The 16802-nt window shown below is 60.2% G+C and overlaps 2 protein-coding genes across 2 annotated transcripts; one reads left to right on the forward strand and one right to left on the reverse strand.

The window, feature by feature from the left end:
• Positions 1-895: 895 nt before the first annotated feature.
• DERL2 (derlin 2) lies at positions 896-13541 on the reverse strand. The gene is made up of 9 exons (XM_031957337.1): positions 13410-13541; positions 13184-13249; positions 12825-12898; positions 11307-11400; positions 10686-10881; positions 10472-10562; positions 8643-9435; positions 2254-2341; positions 896-1502 (listed from the first exon to the last, which is right to left on the reverse strand). The coding sequence occupies exons 1-7, from the start codon at positions 13500-13502 to the stop codon at positions 9330-9332; spliced, it is 720 nt and encodes a 239-aa protein (XP_031813197.1). The 5' UTR covers positions 13503-13541; the 3' UTR covers positions 896-1502; positions 2254-2341; positions 8643-9329.
• A 1068-nt stretch (positions 13542-14609) lies between these two features.
• MIS12 (MIS12 kinetochore complex component) lies at positions 14610-15460 on the forward strand. Its single transcript, XM_031957339.1, is given in 2 exon segments — positions 14610-15004; positions 15007-15460. Coding segments are annotated over 2 exon segments (609 nt in total). The 5' UTR covers positions 14610-14685; the 3' UTR covers positions 15297-15460.
• The last annotated feature ends 1342 nt before the right edge of the window (positions 15461-16802 follow it).

The following is a 16802-nucleotide window of genomic DNA, read 5'->3' on the forward strand; positions in this document are numbered from 1 at the left end:
GCCGGCAGGAAAGGGGACCCGAGTCCTCCAACGAACACTGACGGAGCCAACCTACTGCAGACTAAGCCTGAGGCAGCCTGGAGTCTTGGGGAGAAGTACTGCCCAGAGAGTGCAGGGAGGGGGTGGGGCCACAGACCACCCCAGATCCACTGGGGCCCCCTCTGCCCCGGAGCGAAGGCCTCGTGGGCAGCTCCCCAAAGGAGCCCCCTTGGCTCAGGCCGGCAGCCCTCATGGAGCCCTCCTCCCAAGCCTCCCCCTTGGGGACTCCTGTGGCCGGCCTCTCCCCAGGTTAGATAGCAAACTCTGGGAGGGTGGGGGCCCCTTTCCCTGGGTCGAGTCTGAGCGTGCCGAGCAGAGGGAGTGCTTAATAAAGGCTTGTGGACTGACCAGTAATCGTTGAATGCTCTAAGTAAAAAATTAAAAAGGAATAAATGCTCCAGAGAACGCCTGGACAGCCCATGATTTCTGCGCACTGGTGCAGCCGCTGCAGCTCCCTCCATTGGGAGGCCGATGGCTCCTCCGACAGGGGACGTTCTCTCCCCTGCAACACTTTGGGGCGGGATCTGAGGTCTTGGCTCCTAAGGGGATCTTGGGGTCTCCTGACCCTGCCCCCACACTTCCCTTAGAGGAGACAGCCCCACCTGTTCCCTGGGAACATCCCCAGAGGGCACCACGGAAGGCTGTGGCGTCTGTGGAGGCGGAACGGCACATGGCAGCCCGGCCACGCTCACCACAGAAATGGTGCGGGACTGCCAGCCTCTCCTACTGGTCCTCACGAGGTCACAGGCTGGAGACAGGGCGGGGAGCACCATGGGTCACATCCAGACTTGTGGGACTCGCACACAGGAGCCCCCATGAGCTTGCTTAGAACAGTCAGCCAGCGGAGACAATCAGCTCAAAACAAAGGCATTTACTAAAATGACAGAGGGAGCACTGCAGCGTCAGTGGGAAGAGCAGCACAAAAGTCAGGCAGGAGGGAAGCCGAGGACCACAAGACCCTCCTGCTGGCAACTTCCTGCTGCCCCGCTCCCCTTCCCGAGTGCCGCCCATCTGCTGAGTGGGTCCCTTGGCAGGTGCACCCTTCTCGTTCAGTCCCCAGAGGCAGGGGCCCCTTGGCTTCCTCCTCACCATGACTGCACATGCACCCAGTGTGACGCGTCCTCCTGGGTGAGCCGTTTGTCTGAGATGACTGACAGCGGGGAGAAGCCAGAAATCCAGCCTATCATGACCATCCTGTGGCAGAGGAGCAGGGGTCACACTAAGGAGGCTCCTCAGCTCAAATTCCCTGCAAGGGCCAGGGGAGGGGACTCTGTCCAGCCAATGGCCAGCCCTTCCATCCAGCCGGGGAGGGATGGCGGGGGGGAGACCCTGCAAAGCCGCTGCTGCTGGGTCTGATCCTTCCCCTTCTGGGGTCTGATTTCCTGAGGTCAGCTCTGATACTCTTTTTGCCCCAAGAGCTGGGCTGGAGCTCAACAAGCTCAGTTGCAGTGGCTCCCTATTGCCTGCAGGAGCAAACACAAAACGCTGTTTCGTTTTCCAAGCCCTTCGGGAGCATCCTAACCCTCCATCTCGCGCCCCCAGCCTCCTGTCTGGGCCACAGCTCCAGCCATTCTCTGGCCATCTGCCCTGCCAGGAGCCCCAGCCAAAACCCCACTTCCTCTTTTCATTACTTCCTGCTTATCCTGTAGGTTCTCCCCCCTTGGCCTGTGAGCTCCTGGAGGGCAGACTAGCCCCAGGGGTTGGCACAGGGCCTGGCACTTACTGACCGGATAAACTGAGGCAGCCCCTCCCCTCATGCCTCTGTGCCAGGACGACGCTTCCACAAGCGTTCCTCTGCTTCTCTCTGTCCGCAGTTCGCAGCAGCCTCTGCTGACCCAACTGCTTCCCCTTTTACTTTTGTTGGGGGTCTCCCTTGGGCCCACCCCCCGATTCCTGGCTCGTCTCCCTTGAGCACACCTTTTTAATCTGTGCTAAGGATGTCTTCTCCCCGCCCCAGCAGCTCTCTGCTCCCACTTTTAATCACCAACAGAGTCTTACTCCAACTCTGATATCAAATTTACCAGGGCTCAGACTTGGGCTATTTGCAAATGAAAGGTGGGGGCCTCCTGGCTTCTGGGAAACTGAGCAGTGACACTTGCTCTCCTGGCCCCGTCCCCCATCCCTGCAGGGCCCCAGGCAGCGGGTCTCCTTGCCCGGCTTCTCCCTTTGCCATCTGCTCTGCTTACAGCCCTTTGCAAAGGGAGGTATCCTTACCAGTCCGGTGCGTCCCGTCCCTGGCTGGCGCCTCTGTGCTCGGACGCCATCTTGGACTTGCTGTTCACCCCCAAAGCCCTGGGGGAAGCTGTGGAGAGTCAGAGAAGGGGGGCTGAAACCGGCCACAAGAGGTGGCTGCAGGAGACCAGGGGGTCGGTCCCCGCCCAGGACGGGGCCGTACAGGGGAGCAGGCAGTGAGACAAGGCAGAATGCGGCGGGTCATTCCCAGGACTTGAGCAGCGAGGGGGAGACAGCGGGGGGTCACGGCGTGAGGAGCCGGTCAACCACGGAGGCAAGACCTGGGTGTACTGGAAGGTGAAGGGAAGGGACGATGGATGGGGTGCGCTCTTAGAGAAGACCAGAAGGGAGGGGCTGGCTGGGGTGGGGGCCGCTGGTGCCAAGGCGAAGGGGGCAGAGGCTTCTAGTGGCCGACCTCCATTTGTCAATACGGTGGGAGAAGAGGGGATTTCACAAATTCACGCTGGGCCAAGCTGTGAAAAGTGCAAGCGAGTTCCAGCAAGGACCCAGGAGGGCATAGGATGAGGGGGCATTTCTATGGACAAAGCCGCACCCAGGAAATAAATACAAAGGCAAGCCCCCACATAGTGAGGATGCTCCAGCCCCAGGCCTGGTTCTGCCCGAGGGCACCCGGAAGGCTGGCCCACCTGGAAATAGCCAAGGAGGGAAAACCAGGCACACTTGGGGCAGGACCAGGGAGCCTTGCCAGACAAACAGACCCAGAGAGGGGCAGGGCCCCTGGTTGGCATTGGACGTCAGGCTTGTGGCAGGCTCAGCCTTTACCCAAGGCTCCATGCCAGCTGGCAGCTGATTCTCAGGGGCCTTGGGCAGAGGAGAGAATGTCCCAGGTCACACAGGGAGGAGTAGGAGGGGGTGTGTCTCGGGGCTGTGCTTTTCACCGGGCTTCCACTTGGCACCTTCCTCCAGTGGCTCCTCGGGACATGGGCATGGGCCCCCAGGGCCCGCCAACAAGGATTCCTCTGGCAGCTACCCCAGGACCCTCTGGTCAGTGACCAGCGAGTGGACAAAGCCCCGGGGGAACAGCCGCACCACACCTGGAGATGGGAAGGAGCCGAAGTGGCAGGACCGGCTGCAGCCACCGAGGATCGTCAGCGACGGGGGCCATGGACGCTCCTGGGCTGCATCTGCTGGAGCAGGGCAGCCAGGACTCAGGACAAAGGGCCACATGCGGCCTGGAGCCCACGTCCCAAGAGGGCCACTCCAGTGGCCATGCCCAAGCCTTGGGTGGCCCATCACACAGAAAAGATGCTCAGTGAGTGCTCTTGGGCCCCAGAGGCAGGCCCGGGAGCACTGGGTCTCAGCTGCCAGGATGTCTGTTTGTGCTTCCCCAAAATAAATCCTTCAGGTGTGGAGGGGTTCCCGCTGACGGCCGGACCACCGTGAGAACAGCTGAACGGGGGGGGCTGCTGAGCTGAATTGTGGTCCAGCCGGATGGGTGGGGGTTCCCCATGGAGCACTTCTGGAAGGACAAGAAGGTCTGGTCACTGGCAATCTCCCTGAAAGCCCAGTGGGTGCGCCCATAGGGGGTCTGCAAGGCCGTCAGATGGCCCTGCTCCAGTGTGACTGAGGCTTTGGCGCTGGCTGAGATGGCCTTCCAGAACCTTGCAGGTCTAACCATGACCCTGAGAATAGAACCAAGTGAGGGGAAGATAAGTGGGTCCCAAGGGTGGCGCAGGGGAGGGGGGCTCAGTGTCCAGTTCCAGAGCTCGGCCAGTTCTGCCCAGTGGAGACGCAGTCGGAAATGAGATGGCCGAGGACTCCCAACTGCCGGCCACTAATCAAGAGCCCATGCTAAGTGCCAGGGACACAGAAGAAAAAACCGTGACCCAAAGCTTCGCTGCCACGTTCTGGGGGCACTGCCGTCTCAGCAGGGGTCCTGAGTCAGGGGGCAGCAGGTTCTCTCCTACCAGTGCTGAGTCTCTGCAGAAAGACCACTAGGAACCCAACTGTGGCTTACACGCCAAGAACCAACATTAAATCTCACCGCTTCCCAAACCAAAAAGCCAATGAAAGAATGTTAGATAACAGCAAGAATTAGCCATGGAGGTGAAACGCTTGTGAGGACCCAGGAAGGACGTTCACGGCCTCCCCCACATGCATCGTCAGGTGCTTGGCCAACGCAGGACTTGGCAGAGCGCACGGCCCCCTGGGAACAATTTCCTCCAAAGGCTGTGCACCTTTGCTCTTTCCTGGGTCATCTTAACAGTGAGAAAGACCAGACACCAAAAGGTAGACAGTGGGGAGCCCTCCGGCCACCCAGGGTATTCCCTGCCCTTCGGGGGGGGAGACCCTTGCAGCCAAGCACCCAGATGCGCCTCCTCCCTGCGCCCACAGGCAAGGAGGCAGAAAAGTGCCCAAGGCCAGTGAACGGGACCCCTAGGCCCCTTTTTGGCTTCATGGAGCTGACTCAGGCAGGTAGGGGACATCTTGGGGCCTCTTCCCAGAATAATTTTTAAATGCATGAAATAAAATATGAAGGGTTAATAACATGGAGATAATGATTCTTTTGATAAAAGAACTTTTCACAGATCTTGGACAACGAGCTGGGACAAAAATTAAAACTGAAAAGATGGGGGACTGCCCACAAGTGTGGGGAAGGAAAAGGTTCCTTGAGTGACCCAGACAACTTGCAAGTCGGAATCCTCTTTTTCATATGAATGTTCTTTGGGGCACGTTTAATTTCCGAGTCTGGAGTTCAATAACAATGGCTGTCACAGCGCATGGACACCAGTCTGGGGCACAGTCGTGAAGCCCCTCAGTCTGTGGCACAGAGGATGGGGAACACGGGTACCATCACAGGACATGGGAGGAGCGGGAGCTAGGGGGCACTGGCCAGGATGGACACGGCCCAGAACCCTGAGGTCGGGAAAGCAGCAGGAGGGTTCGGCGGGATCTGACACCATCTAACGAAGGGAATGTTTCCGGGTCTCTTTAAAAACCAGACTGCCAGCGAGGAAGCCGGCTTCCACAATCGGCACTAAGGGCAGAACTCTGACAAAACACAGGGTAGAGGAGATGGCGAAGACAACACAAAACTCTGGCAGGGATGGTGTCCACAGCCAGCACGAGGAAAGGGAGGAGCACCTCGGACAAAGGGCTCATCCTCACAAAAAGGAGCCCGAGAGCTGCTCTCCAAACCCAGCAGGTAAAAGCGATGGGCGATTTTCGGGGGGAAGTGAACTACAGACAAGAAGGAAGGCCCCCAAAGCACTAAACAAAGAAATGGCCAAGTGAGGAACCCTGGGTTTTCATCACAGCCCTGCGCGGAGCTGGGAGGGATGCACGCCGGTCTGCCCATGGTGGGGAATGATCTGGAAGGATGGCAGAAGTGGCTGAAAGGTCTGTGACATGGGTCCCGCTGGGTACAGAAGGTCACAGACAAAAGCCTGACACCCAGACATTCGTTACTGAACCTTCCGTGGTAGCAAAGAGCTGGGAACTGAGCAGCCCCCTCCCCCCGGGGATCAACTACCATGTAAAGCTATGGCACGCATTACGCTGCAAGAAACAACACACAGGGACTCAGAGGCCTGAGATTTCTGGAACCCCAAGAAGCTGCCACTAGTAAGGAGAAGCACCAGACACGAGAGCAATGGCAGCGCTGCCCACGGAAAGGACAGACGAGCCTGCCTAATTGCTGCCTCCCTCATTGGCCTGAAGGAACAGGGAGCTGGGAGGGGGATGCTACGCTCACAGGGGGACACAGGCGCATGCGGCGGGATGGGGTCGGCGCGCCTCCTGCTCGGGCTGACTGGTTCTGCTTCATCTTTGGAGGTAGAAGGGGTAGATTTGGAAGGGAACTTCAGTTTTATCAAGACCGTCTCAATTATCACGAGACAAATGTAAAATTCCTTCCATCCTTCTCTCCCTCCTTTTTCTCCTTCTTCCCTCCTTTCTTTCCCTTCATCTCTTCTTACTTTCTGTCCTTCCATCCTTCCTTCTTCCTCTCCCTTTCTCCTTCCTCCCTTCCTCCATTCTTTCCTTCCTTCCTGGTAGAAGGCTGCAAGTCTTTAAACTAAGGCCAAACCCTGCCTACTTGTCAGACACACACAGGACGGACTGAGTATCCTGAATCGTGCCTCTGAATGGGGGCCGCGGTGCAGACCCATGGCGAGCCAAGCACTGGCACATGCCCCTAATCTGCTGGACAGATTCTGAGCCAACAGTGCCACAATGGAGAAGGGGATGGAAATGAAACACTTTACATAGTGAAGGAGCGCTGGGGACGTCCCAAGCCTTGGCGAGGGAGGGCAGCGGCTTTGCAGCAAACCAGTTGTTTCTACGCCATTGAGAAAAGGTGTCGTGGCGCCTGAGACCCTTCCTGCAGCCTCACCTCCCCCAGGTCTCCTGGTGGGAAGGCCTGAAGACATGGAAAAAGAGAGCAGGGGCAGAGTGTGTCAGACGGACCAAGCCCCCCACCCCGGCTGCAGCCAACCACCCCGAGACGCCGGAGCTTGGGAAAGGCCCGGGGTCTCCCAGACCTCGAGGTGCCCAGGGCCTCGGCCTTCTGTTGGGGTCTGCCCCAGTGCGGGCAGGAGGCCTCACTGAGACACGCTCTGGAAAACTGGGGTTCGAGGGGAAAGAACCAGGAGGCCCAGGGCTCTGGGTGAGCCGTGGGCAAGCAGAGGCAGAACAAAGACCAGCTCCTGGGCTCGAGAAGCTTGGCTGCTGTCGCTCCAAGGCAGCGAAATGACTGAAGAGGATGGGGGGCACTCAGAGCAACGGTGCTGAGGAGGGGTCCTTCCCCGGCAGCAGACTCCCATCCTCCCAATCAGGTGAGGAGATGGGGGCAAGACGAGCCCTTTACAGGCTCTGGAAGGAAAGGGAAGACCCCCAGTCCCAGAGGCAAGAACCAACCAGAAGAATCCAAGTTCAAGCCCAGGGCCCGCACCTGTCTGCAAGCTAAGAACAAAGGGCAGGGGCCAGTATTGAGAAGTGCAGGGGCCACAGGCGGTGCAATCCTAGGCTTCTCCTAAAAGGCCAGAGTCCCCAGGACCCAGAGCCCAGGCCCAGGGATAGATATGGAGACAGATTCTCGTGAGCAAGCACTGAAGCCAGCCTTCATGGAGAGCCTCAGAGATCTTAGCAAACCTACAAGGCGGGGAAGGGGCTAACCAAGTCAGGGTCCAAGGAATGCCTTTGAGGCAATCTTGCAGAATGCTATTTAATATGGATAAAGCAGATCCCGTCCCCCCAATGAGGTGAGGAGATGAGGGGCAAGATGAGCCCTTAAAAACTCTGGAAGGGAAGATCCCTGGTCCAAAACCGCGTCACCAATCTCAACAGAGTCAGGGACTCGGCCGTGTGACTGCTACAGGGCTAGCCTGGTGGGGATGGGGGGATCGATCAAGCCCACCCGCTGCATGGCCCCAGATCCCGAGGTCAGCGGGGGACTGGTTGAACACAATGGATTCCATCTCTCCACAACCCAAGTTCTTTTCGCCCCATATTTAATCTGTCCCTGGAGACAGGAAGAAATCCCTCATTTCAGTAAAACCCTGAAGCCCCCTTGACTTTACGTGAAGGCAACAAAGGTCTGGGTCTCTGAATGTGGAAGCGGCGCCAAGAAGCCGGCCCGAAGAGGCGAGCCTTCTCCCTTTGTTCCCCCCTCCCTTCCCCCCAGCAGTTACAATTACATGAGCCTGGGCTCCCAGTTCCAAATCCAGTCTGAAGTGGAGGAAGTGAATACTAAGAACCATCTGTCAGATTCACCCGTTTCAAGCCTCAACCCAATTTCTAAGGAGTTATAGACTGGAACGTAAGCAGGAAATGTCAGGAAAGCACAGAAATGTTAAGGACGGGCCACAGCCATCACCAGCCCAGTCACTGGTCTCCCAACACTCCCAAGGTCAATGGGGGGGAGGGGGGGAAGGGGGGCATCTCTCTAGGCGATTTCCCAGGGATCGAGAGAAATGTCATCTATTGTTCCTAAGGTGGACATTAGTCCTCTCCAGGCCTTCTGGAAAAGGGATCCCACGGCTGCCTGAGCGCATGGCAAACATGAAAGCCACCCCTGCCACGAGTCTGCTGTTCCTCGGGGAGACCTACACCCCTGCAGAGTAACTTAGGGAACACTGATGGGCTCTAGAGCCTCTGCCACGCTCCTATGGGGAACGGCAGGTGCTGAAAGACGTGGTCGGTCGCAGCCCCCAGGCCTGGGCCTCCGAGCAAGAGCTTCCAAGAGGCCCTGGAAGCTACAGGCTGGTCCCTGACCCAGCAAGACGTCAAGAGATCCACGGTCGCATGGGAGATGCCACCTCCAGCGATGTTGCGGAGGCACAAGGGGTGGTGGGGACAGGGAGACACAAAGGGGTCCCTCAAGGGGACAGTCTTCTCAGAAGTGAACTTACCCAGGAAGACCTGAGGGAGAAGAGAAGGGGTCCTTAGAAGCGCACTCCCACAGGGGACGTGGACCACGGAGGAGCGAAGACAGAGGAGGAGTAGTCAGGCAGGACCAGGGAGGAGAGAGGCTAGTCAGCACCGCCGCGAAGGCCCTTGAGGGGGGCCCGGCCCCTCCTCCCCCCCGAGCCGAGCTCTCCACAGGGCAGCGGGACTGCGCTCCAGACGGTCCACCACAGCCGGCTCAGGGGAGCACCGCAACGCGCACTCCACCTTAAAAGACCACACAGAGAGGCTGGAGTCCAGGGAGAGAGAATGAATTCAGTTTTATTGGGGTCCTCTCGGAACCATCCACGCACGGCAGCTCTCCCACCAAGGAGCACGAGGGAGAGAGTTCGGCCTCCTCCTGCGTGTCAGCGGCTACGGGGTCCGGAGCCGGCCGCGTGCGGCTCCTCTGAGGCTCTGGCTCCGCGGGTGATGCTTTCAGGACCAGTGTAAACAGAGTGGAGAGACACGGGCAGCCACTGGAGAGGTCTCCTGGGCGGGCCACAGACAGGTCGCCGCATAAAGTGCTTCTGGACTTAAAACTGGAGGCCGCCGAGAGTGTCCACACGTCCGAAACACAGAGTGAAAGCATCCCCAGGAAATCTCCGTGGAGTCCTTCCTGCCCAGGGGATCTCGCACTCGGTGCCGCCTTCCTAGCCTCCGAGACGCTGCCCTTCGCCCCAGGCGAAGCCTCCCGGCCGCTCCTCGGGTAAGGGGTTGTAGTTCGGATCCTCGTCCGGCGTATCAAAAATTGCCTTCCTAAAAACAGACGACAGAAATGACCCATCTGGCGCTCCAACCCGCGGCCTTGGGGCCCACCCGGCAGTGGCGCTGGAAGGGTGGGGCAAGGTGCCTTGGGAAGGGAGGCAGCCACACTTTTCACCCAGCCCATCTGGCCAGTTCCCAGCCCCAACATCCCAGGCTGACAGACCCGCCCAGCCCAGCCCCCGAGCGCCACTCCCGACTGTCCCCAGGTATCCCCACAGCCTGTGCAGGCCCCTGGTGACAACCCAAGTCCATCCCGCTCTGGCTGCCCACCCTGGATGCTGGCTGCCTCAGACCATACCTCTGGACAAATGAAGCTGGAAGAAGGGGCTCAGCGGGGAGGGAGAGGGGAAGAATCCCTGACCTCCACCCTCCCTGATCCCCTCCCACAGTGGCCCCTAACCCAGATTAGTGTTTGGTCCTGCTCTCCCCACCCCCACCTCATCCTTGGGGTTTTCTCTTTTGGGGGCATTCACATGGAAGACTACATTCCTCCCTAATGAAATTTCATGCTGGACTTTCTCTCTGCCAGTTTCATGGACCCTTGGACTAACGCCAGCGCTGCTAATGCCCCGAGACCCTGGAGATGGCTCTCCCCCTTCCCTCCCTCCATGGTCCAGCCACTTGTGGAGGGGCCCTGAATGCACTCTCCTATCAGGACCCCAGCCTGGGGGCCAAGCTCTGAGCAGGGCCCTCCCCTCCCCTGGCTGCCAGTGCCCCCAGACTCCATCTGCCCCCACCAGCATCACTGGTGACATTTACTCTCTGGGAAATCTATCTTCCCCCGATCCAGTGACTTCACCAGTGCAGGGAACTCCCAGTCAGAAGGATCCCTCCCCCTGGACTATGGGTCTCCCAGCCAGCATCTCCTAGGAAGGAGGTCGTGGCTCTTACCCCACGCCACCTTCCAATGTTACATCCCTTGATCCCGGCACGAATGGCCCCTTCCCCATTTGACACAGTCTAAGTGGGATGACTGGTGTGATCCTGCCCATAAGGAACCCCCGAAGCAGTGCGAGAGAGTACTCACAAAAGAGCAGGTGTTTTCAGAATTCTTGCTCCCCCTGGCTGATTGGGAAATACATCTTCCAAAAAAAAATATATGTGTCCCACTGCAATTCCTAGTCAACCACAAAACAAAGGGAGAACAAGAGGGGAGAGATGAAACACCGGGCCTGTGCTGCCTGTGGACCTGGCCAAGAGAGAACAGACTCTGGGGGGAAAGCACAGCCTGGGTCTCTTACCCAGGAGGTCCACGATGATGGAGTTGCCCAGTAACAAGGAAAAACCCATAAGGACCCAGGGCAGAAAGGGGGCCTGGAAGTTGAGAAGACCAAAGAAGTTCATGCGAACATATGGATTCCTTCGGCTCCACACATAGACGAGCATGATAGTAAAGGCCTGGCCCAAGAAAACTAAACTCACGAACAAACCGAAAAGCTAGCAGCAGGCGTCAAGGAAAACCATCGCAGGTGGACAATCTAGGGGGCAAGGGAACTTTGAGGGAGAATCCAGAGCACAGCCATGACTCTCGAGAGCACCAGGGTCAGCCAGGGGGTCAGCAGGGCAGTCGGACACTCTGGGTCCCTCCCTCCCCCTCCTCCCGGCCCTCGGGGGGCCTTCTCCCCCCATGATGCCCTTCCAGGAGCAGACTTTCTTTCCAGGCTGGCCTCTGTCATGATGCAGCCCCTCTGGAGTATGGGCCTTGGGTGGGGCGAAGGACAGATGTGAGGCCAGGTTACAGAGAGGCCGCTTCATAGCCAATGCGCCCCTGGAGGTCCCATCCAAGCCTGGAAGGGCCGGCAGGGGCAGGAGACAAGAGGGTCTGCACAAATTCTCAGGGTTCCTTCCAGCTGCAAGGATACAGTCATTAAGAATCCCCCAAAAAGGAACATAAATACAAAGTCTGCTGTCCGGCCTCGGAAAGAGCCTTCTTCGAGCATTCGGCAGTAACGGTATCTGAAGGTGGAGTCAGGAAAAAGAAAACTGTCCAGAAACACAAACGTGAGGAACACACTGGAGGACTCCAGGGCCCCAAATACGCAGCTTCCCCAGATGGAGCCAGAGAGGGCTGCTCCTGTGTGTCTTAGTCCCGGCATGCTTCAAGTGGGCCGAGGGGACCTAGAGTCTTCCTTATGCCACTTGGCTCGGGCCATCCTTGGCAGGAAAAGCCTGAGGAGGCGGGGCACAGCGGACCCTAACCCTGCCCTGAACTTCCTGTTGCTCCTCCTCCTTTTCAGGTGAAGGCCTGGCTCCTCCTCCCACCTGGTTTCCTCAAAGCCTCTCCTTTGACCCCCTGGGGAAGGGCTTGGGCATGCCCCCTTCCTGCCTTCCTCCTTGTGAGGGACCCTTCTGGAGCTTCCGCTCCCCCACCACGCTATTCTACGACCTCACCTACTCCTGGCAGCCCCTCCTTCCTTTCCTAGCACGGCTCCAAGACAGAGGAGGGGGCTGGGGTCTGCTCACGCCCACCTGGCTGCCGAGAATCAGAGCCAGAGCAGAGGCAGCCACGGCTGGACCGCCGACGTCCTGAAGGGTCTGTCCTCGTGCCTCGAAGGAGCCAGTCTCCTGTGAGCAGAGTTCCAGCCAGTGCTCTCCAGGGCAGTCACTCACCCTCAGAAGAGAAGCTTACTCCGAGTCTCCAGCCTCTCCTTACCTTCTCCTCTCCCCCCGTTTCTTTGGCTAAAAGCCCTTTACTGTATCACTGTTACCCTGTGGGATAATTATCTACTGTGTCAGGGGTGGACCAGGCGCTTTTTGCAAATAACCTGGAAGCCACAGCTACCCTGTTTTACAGATGAACATTTTCCCCATTCGAACTCGGGCCTCCAGCTTTCCATCCAGTGCTTCGAGATCTACTGTCTTGAGGCATAAACTCGCTGTCTAGCTCTGGCCCTTTCTCTCCTCTCACCGCCTCCATCACGTCGCCCCTGGGCCACTACGGGGCCGGCGTCTTCCCGCCCAAGGGGATTTTGCTAACGCTCAGGTCTGATCTCATCAGCTCCTGCTGGTTAAGCTCCCAGGGCTCCCAATGGCTTCCAGATTCAAAATGCTGCTTGTCCTTCAGACCCCTTTGTGACCTGCCTCCCCGGGGGCTCCAGGGCATTCTCCCCCTGCTCCACTCTTCACGTCTCTAAGCTCCCACCGTCCCCCGAGAGCCCTGCTCGCCCTTCCCCCCCAATCATTCATCGGCAGGTCGCGTCCCCCCCACGAAGCTGCTCGGCAGCAATGGCTTTTGTCCCGTTTTTTACCCCCAATGCCCAGCATACAGTAGGCGCTTAATCAGTGCTCCATGACTGACAGGGCAACGTCTACAAAAGTCACGCTAACAGCCAGAGCGCGGGCTTTCTGGCCATCTGGCGGGCGCGGGAGATAAAGGATACAGGAAAATCATATTAAATAGAAAGTTGAATCCAACGGGTCCAAAGAACAAGAAGTTGGTGATTAGTCTCCATATCTGTAACACGGGAAAGAGAAAGGGCCTCAGAGGCGGTTCCCGAGGCTGGCGCTTCCTCTCGGACGGGGAGGGGGGCTGTCCTCCGGGGCCCTGGCAAGGCCGTTCCCGGGCCTCCGCTCTGGCCCGGGGAAGGATACAAAGTAACTACAGGAGAAGCCCCGCCCCGAAGCGCGCGGCTCCTCCCAGGGCAAGGACCGGGGTCGCCCAGCCCGGCACGCAGCAGGCGCTTAATAAGTGCACGTCTGGCGAGCGGAACCATGGCAACCGCGCCGTCCCCCTGCTCACCTGGAAGTGCCGGAAGATGAGCTCGGGGTTGAAGTAGAGCTGGAAGGGCGTGATCAACTCTAGTTGCTAGAGAAGAAGAGACAGCCGGTCAGGCGGACGCCCCATCTCGGGCGGCCCGGCCTCCGCCGCCTTCGGAGCCCGGCTCAGCCCGGCCCGGCCCGGCCCCCGCCCGGCTCCCCTTCCAGGCCCCGACCCCGCCCCGCCCTCCGCCGGGCACCCCCCTCACCACGGCGGCCGTGGTGAGCACGCAGGCCGTGGTGTACGCGCGGCTCACGGGCGGGATCTGCAGGTACTCCAGCCTCAGGCTCTGGTACGCCATCTTCCCCGCCCGCCCCGCCCCGCCCCGCGCGCCCGCGGCGCCGCCGCCGCCGCCGCCGCCGCCGCCGCCGCCGCTTCCGCTTCCGCCGCCGGGGGCGGGACACCCGAAGCCTCCTTCCGGGCCTCGAGCTTCCGAGCGCCGCCAATGGGAGGCCTCTGATGGACAGCAATCCCAAAATGCCTCGCGGAACACGCCGAGCGCCGCTTGGATGAGCCAATCAATGCCCGCCGCCGCTCGTCGTCCCGTCTCGACCCTGAAGGTCACCAATCACCGTGTCCCAACTGGAACACAATCTTAGCCAACCAGCGGGCCCGTTCGCCTCTCGCCTGAGTCTTATTGGTGGAATAAAGGGTCCGTCCGGAATGAGTCTCATTCATTGGTCTCTGCAGGATGCCGATCTCGAGGGGGCGAGGCAAAGCCGTGCGCGGGGAAAGTTTGAAGGCAGCTGCGGGCGCAAAGGCGCGCGCTTTCCGGATGGGGCGGATCCGGACCGGGACCCCAGCTGAGTCGGCGTCGCCGCGTTCGCGCTGTCACCGTACGTTGGGAGGGTGCGAGCGCCGGCCCGGGGGCGCCAGAGGGGCCGGAACAGCGGCGTCCGGCACTCGGAGTCCGCCCGGACCCTTCCCGGAAGAGGGAGCGCTTCCCAAGGGCGGGTGAGGCGGAGCCCGGCCCATCGCCGCTGTGGGGAGGGGCGGGGCGTTGGGGAGGGTTGGGAGGGCGCTGGGGAAGTGGAAGGACCTAACCCCCAGGGGTGGGGCAGGGGCCGCTTTCTGTCCCACGGCCGTGAGGGGTCAGGAGGGCTCCGAGTGGGGCCTTGCCCGGGAGCTCTGGGCCCGGGGGCGGGTCCGGCCTTGCCCGGCTCTGGGGCCCCAGGGGCGGTCCGGCCTTGCCCGGGTTCTCAGGGGCCGGGGCAGGTCCGGCCTTGGGGCCCGGGGGTTGCCTGCCGGCTGGGCCCCCAGGGGCGGGTCCCGCCTGCCCGGCTCTGGGGCCCCGGGGGCGGGTCCGGCCTTGCCCGGAGTTCTCGGGGGCCCCGGGGGCGGGCCCGGCCTTGCCCGGAGTTCTCTGGGCCCCCGGGGGCGGGCCCGGCCTTGTCTCCGCCCCCCGCTCCGCTCTCCCTCTCACGCCCGCCTCCCGCTGCCCCCCCAGATCCGCCGCTGAGGCAGCGCCTCCGGGCCCGGCCGAGATGTCCGTGAACCCGCTGCTGTACGAGACTCAGTTTTTCGGGTTCACGCCGCAGACGTGCGTGCTCAGGATCTACATCGCCTTCCAGGACTATCTGTTCGAGGTCATGGCGGCCGTGGAAAAGGTGGTCCTGAGGAAGGCCGGCGACCTCCCGGGCTGCGCGCTGAGCGCCGTCCAGGTCCGCAGCAGCACCGAGGCCTTCCTCCGCTTCATGAGGGAGCGCTTTGACCGGCTCTTCGTCAAGATGGAGCGCGCGCTGCTGCGGCTGGTGCTGAGCCTCCCCCCCACCGCGCTCCTGCCCGAGGACCGCAGCCATGAGAAGCACCCCAGAGCAGTGAGGAGTTCGGCCGCCTCCGGCGGGACGTGGAGCGGCTGCAGGCCCGGTACAGGGCCGAGCTCGGCGCCAGGCGCGCGCTGCTGGCCGAGCTCGAGGTCCAGAAGGAGGTTCAGGCCCGGCTGAGAAAGGTGCTGCACTGGCTCAACGGGCTCGGAGACGTGCACGGGCCCCCGGGCCTGCGGGAGATGACGACCCTCCTGACCCAGTACGCGGGCCGGCTGCGCAGCGTCACCCAGGAGGTGGCGCAGAAAAGCTCCAGGGCAGGCATGGAGTGACCAGCGCGCGGCCCGGGGGCCCTCTCCTCCCAGCCGGGACCCTGAGCCGGGCCCCCTGCCGGGGCTCCGGCCTTCTCCCGGCTCGGGGCTTCTCCCGGGCTCGGGGCTCCTCCTAGTGGGGCTTCTCCCCAGCCGCAGGCTCCTCCCGGCGCTGGGGCCCTCCTAGTACTGGGCTTTCCCGGCTCGGCTTCTCCCAGTCCGGCCAGAGAAGAGCACTCACCTCGCGCTCTGAAAGCCTCGGGTCTCAGAGCCAGCCCCCACTTTGAGCTTAGGGAGAGCAGGGGAGCTCCAGTGGGGAGGTGAGAGCTCCACTGTCCATGGTCCCTGCTGGCCCAGAGCGCCCGAGGCCAGGGTCAGCCGCTCTGGGTTTGCAGGTCAGGTTGGTTAAAAGTGAATTAGGCTGTCACAGTGACTCAAAGGGAGGCTGCTTGGTCTGACAGCAGACCCTGAGCTCAACCTGGCGTTGAGCTCCTCTGGTCTGTGTGAACAAGTCCCTGAGTCGGGCAGAATGGGGCAAGGTGGGGCAGCCCTCCAGCAAAGGGCAGAGAGGTGAGGCGCACTGTAAGCAAGGAAATTATGCCAGATTTCAATTCAAACCGAGCAACAGGAGGAGGCTGGCAGGTCTAAGGACACACTGTCCTGATTGTTGCCCATTTCTAAACGTTGTGTTGAGAGGGTTCCCACGAATTGCACTTGTGAAACACCTAATGGTCTCTGTGCTGTATGAGTAGAAATATCATCATTGAACCTAGGAATGCTTCTGAGCAGTTACAATAAAGTCTGTACAGTGGAGTGGGGTCGTCAGACCTTTGGGAAGTAAATAAATAAGACGTCTCAAGGAGGGGGGGACCGTTGGGCCAACCTGTGCCTGCAGTTCTGAGGCACGTCGTTTCGTCTGCCCAGGAGTTGCATAGAAGGGGTTTGCTGGGAAGGAAGGGGCTGTTTTGTACATCTGAGAGGCTTCCTTACTGCAGGGGATCACCGGGGAAACACTTATTAAGAGCCCCACAAAATGAGGGGGGGGAGATGCACCATGACACACATAGGGATTGGAAGAATGAAGACATTCTCATCCTCCAGGTACACGTGCTCATACACACACACACCATACACATTTTGTATAAGGGCACTTTGTGGGGGCAGCTCAGGAGCAAAGGCAGCAGGATTGGAGCTGGGCCTTCTCTTCCCTGGGCAGGAAGGAACAGAGGGCATCTCAAGGAGTCGTCACCATTAGCACAGATAGGGTTGGGGAGGGCCGTGGAAAAGGCTGATGTAGCTGTGGGAAAATGAGTAACTGAAGAAGCCAGAGAAAAAGTCTGATGGGGTAAGTCAGCAGCGGCAGTGCCAGTCCTCAGAGAGGAGACAAAGCAAAGGAATGTGGGGGCGTTTGAGGAAGGGCCAAGAGGGAAACTCCCACAGGGGGAGAGGAAGCTTCCGAGGTGGAATTTCAGCCATGGCCTCTGGTGAATTAGCCATGTTCCTCCCACTGAAGGGCAAGTACCTCAA

Source organism: Sarcophilus harrisii, chromosome 3 (assembly GCF_902635505.1).
Source record: "Sarcophilus harrisii chromosome 3, mSarHar1.11, whole genome shotgun sequence".
Classification (NCBI taxonomy): Eukaryota; Metazoa; Chordata; class Mammalia; order Dasyuromorphia; family Dasyuridae; genus Sarcophilus; species Sarcophilus harrisii.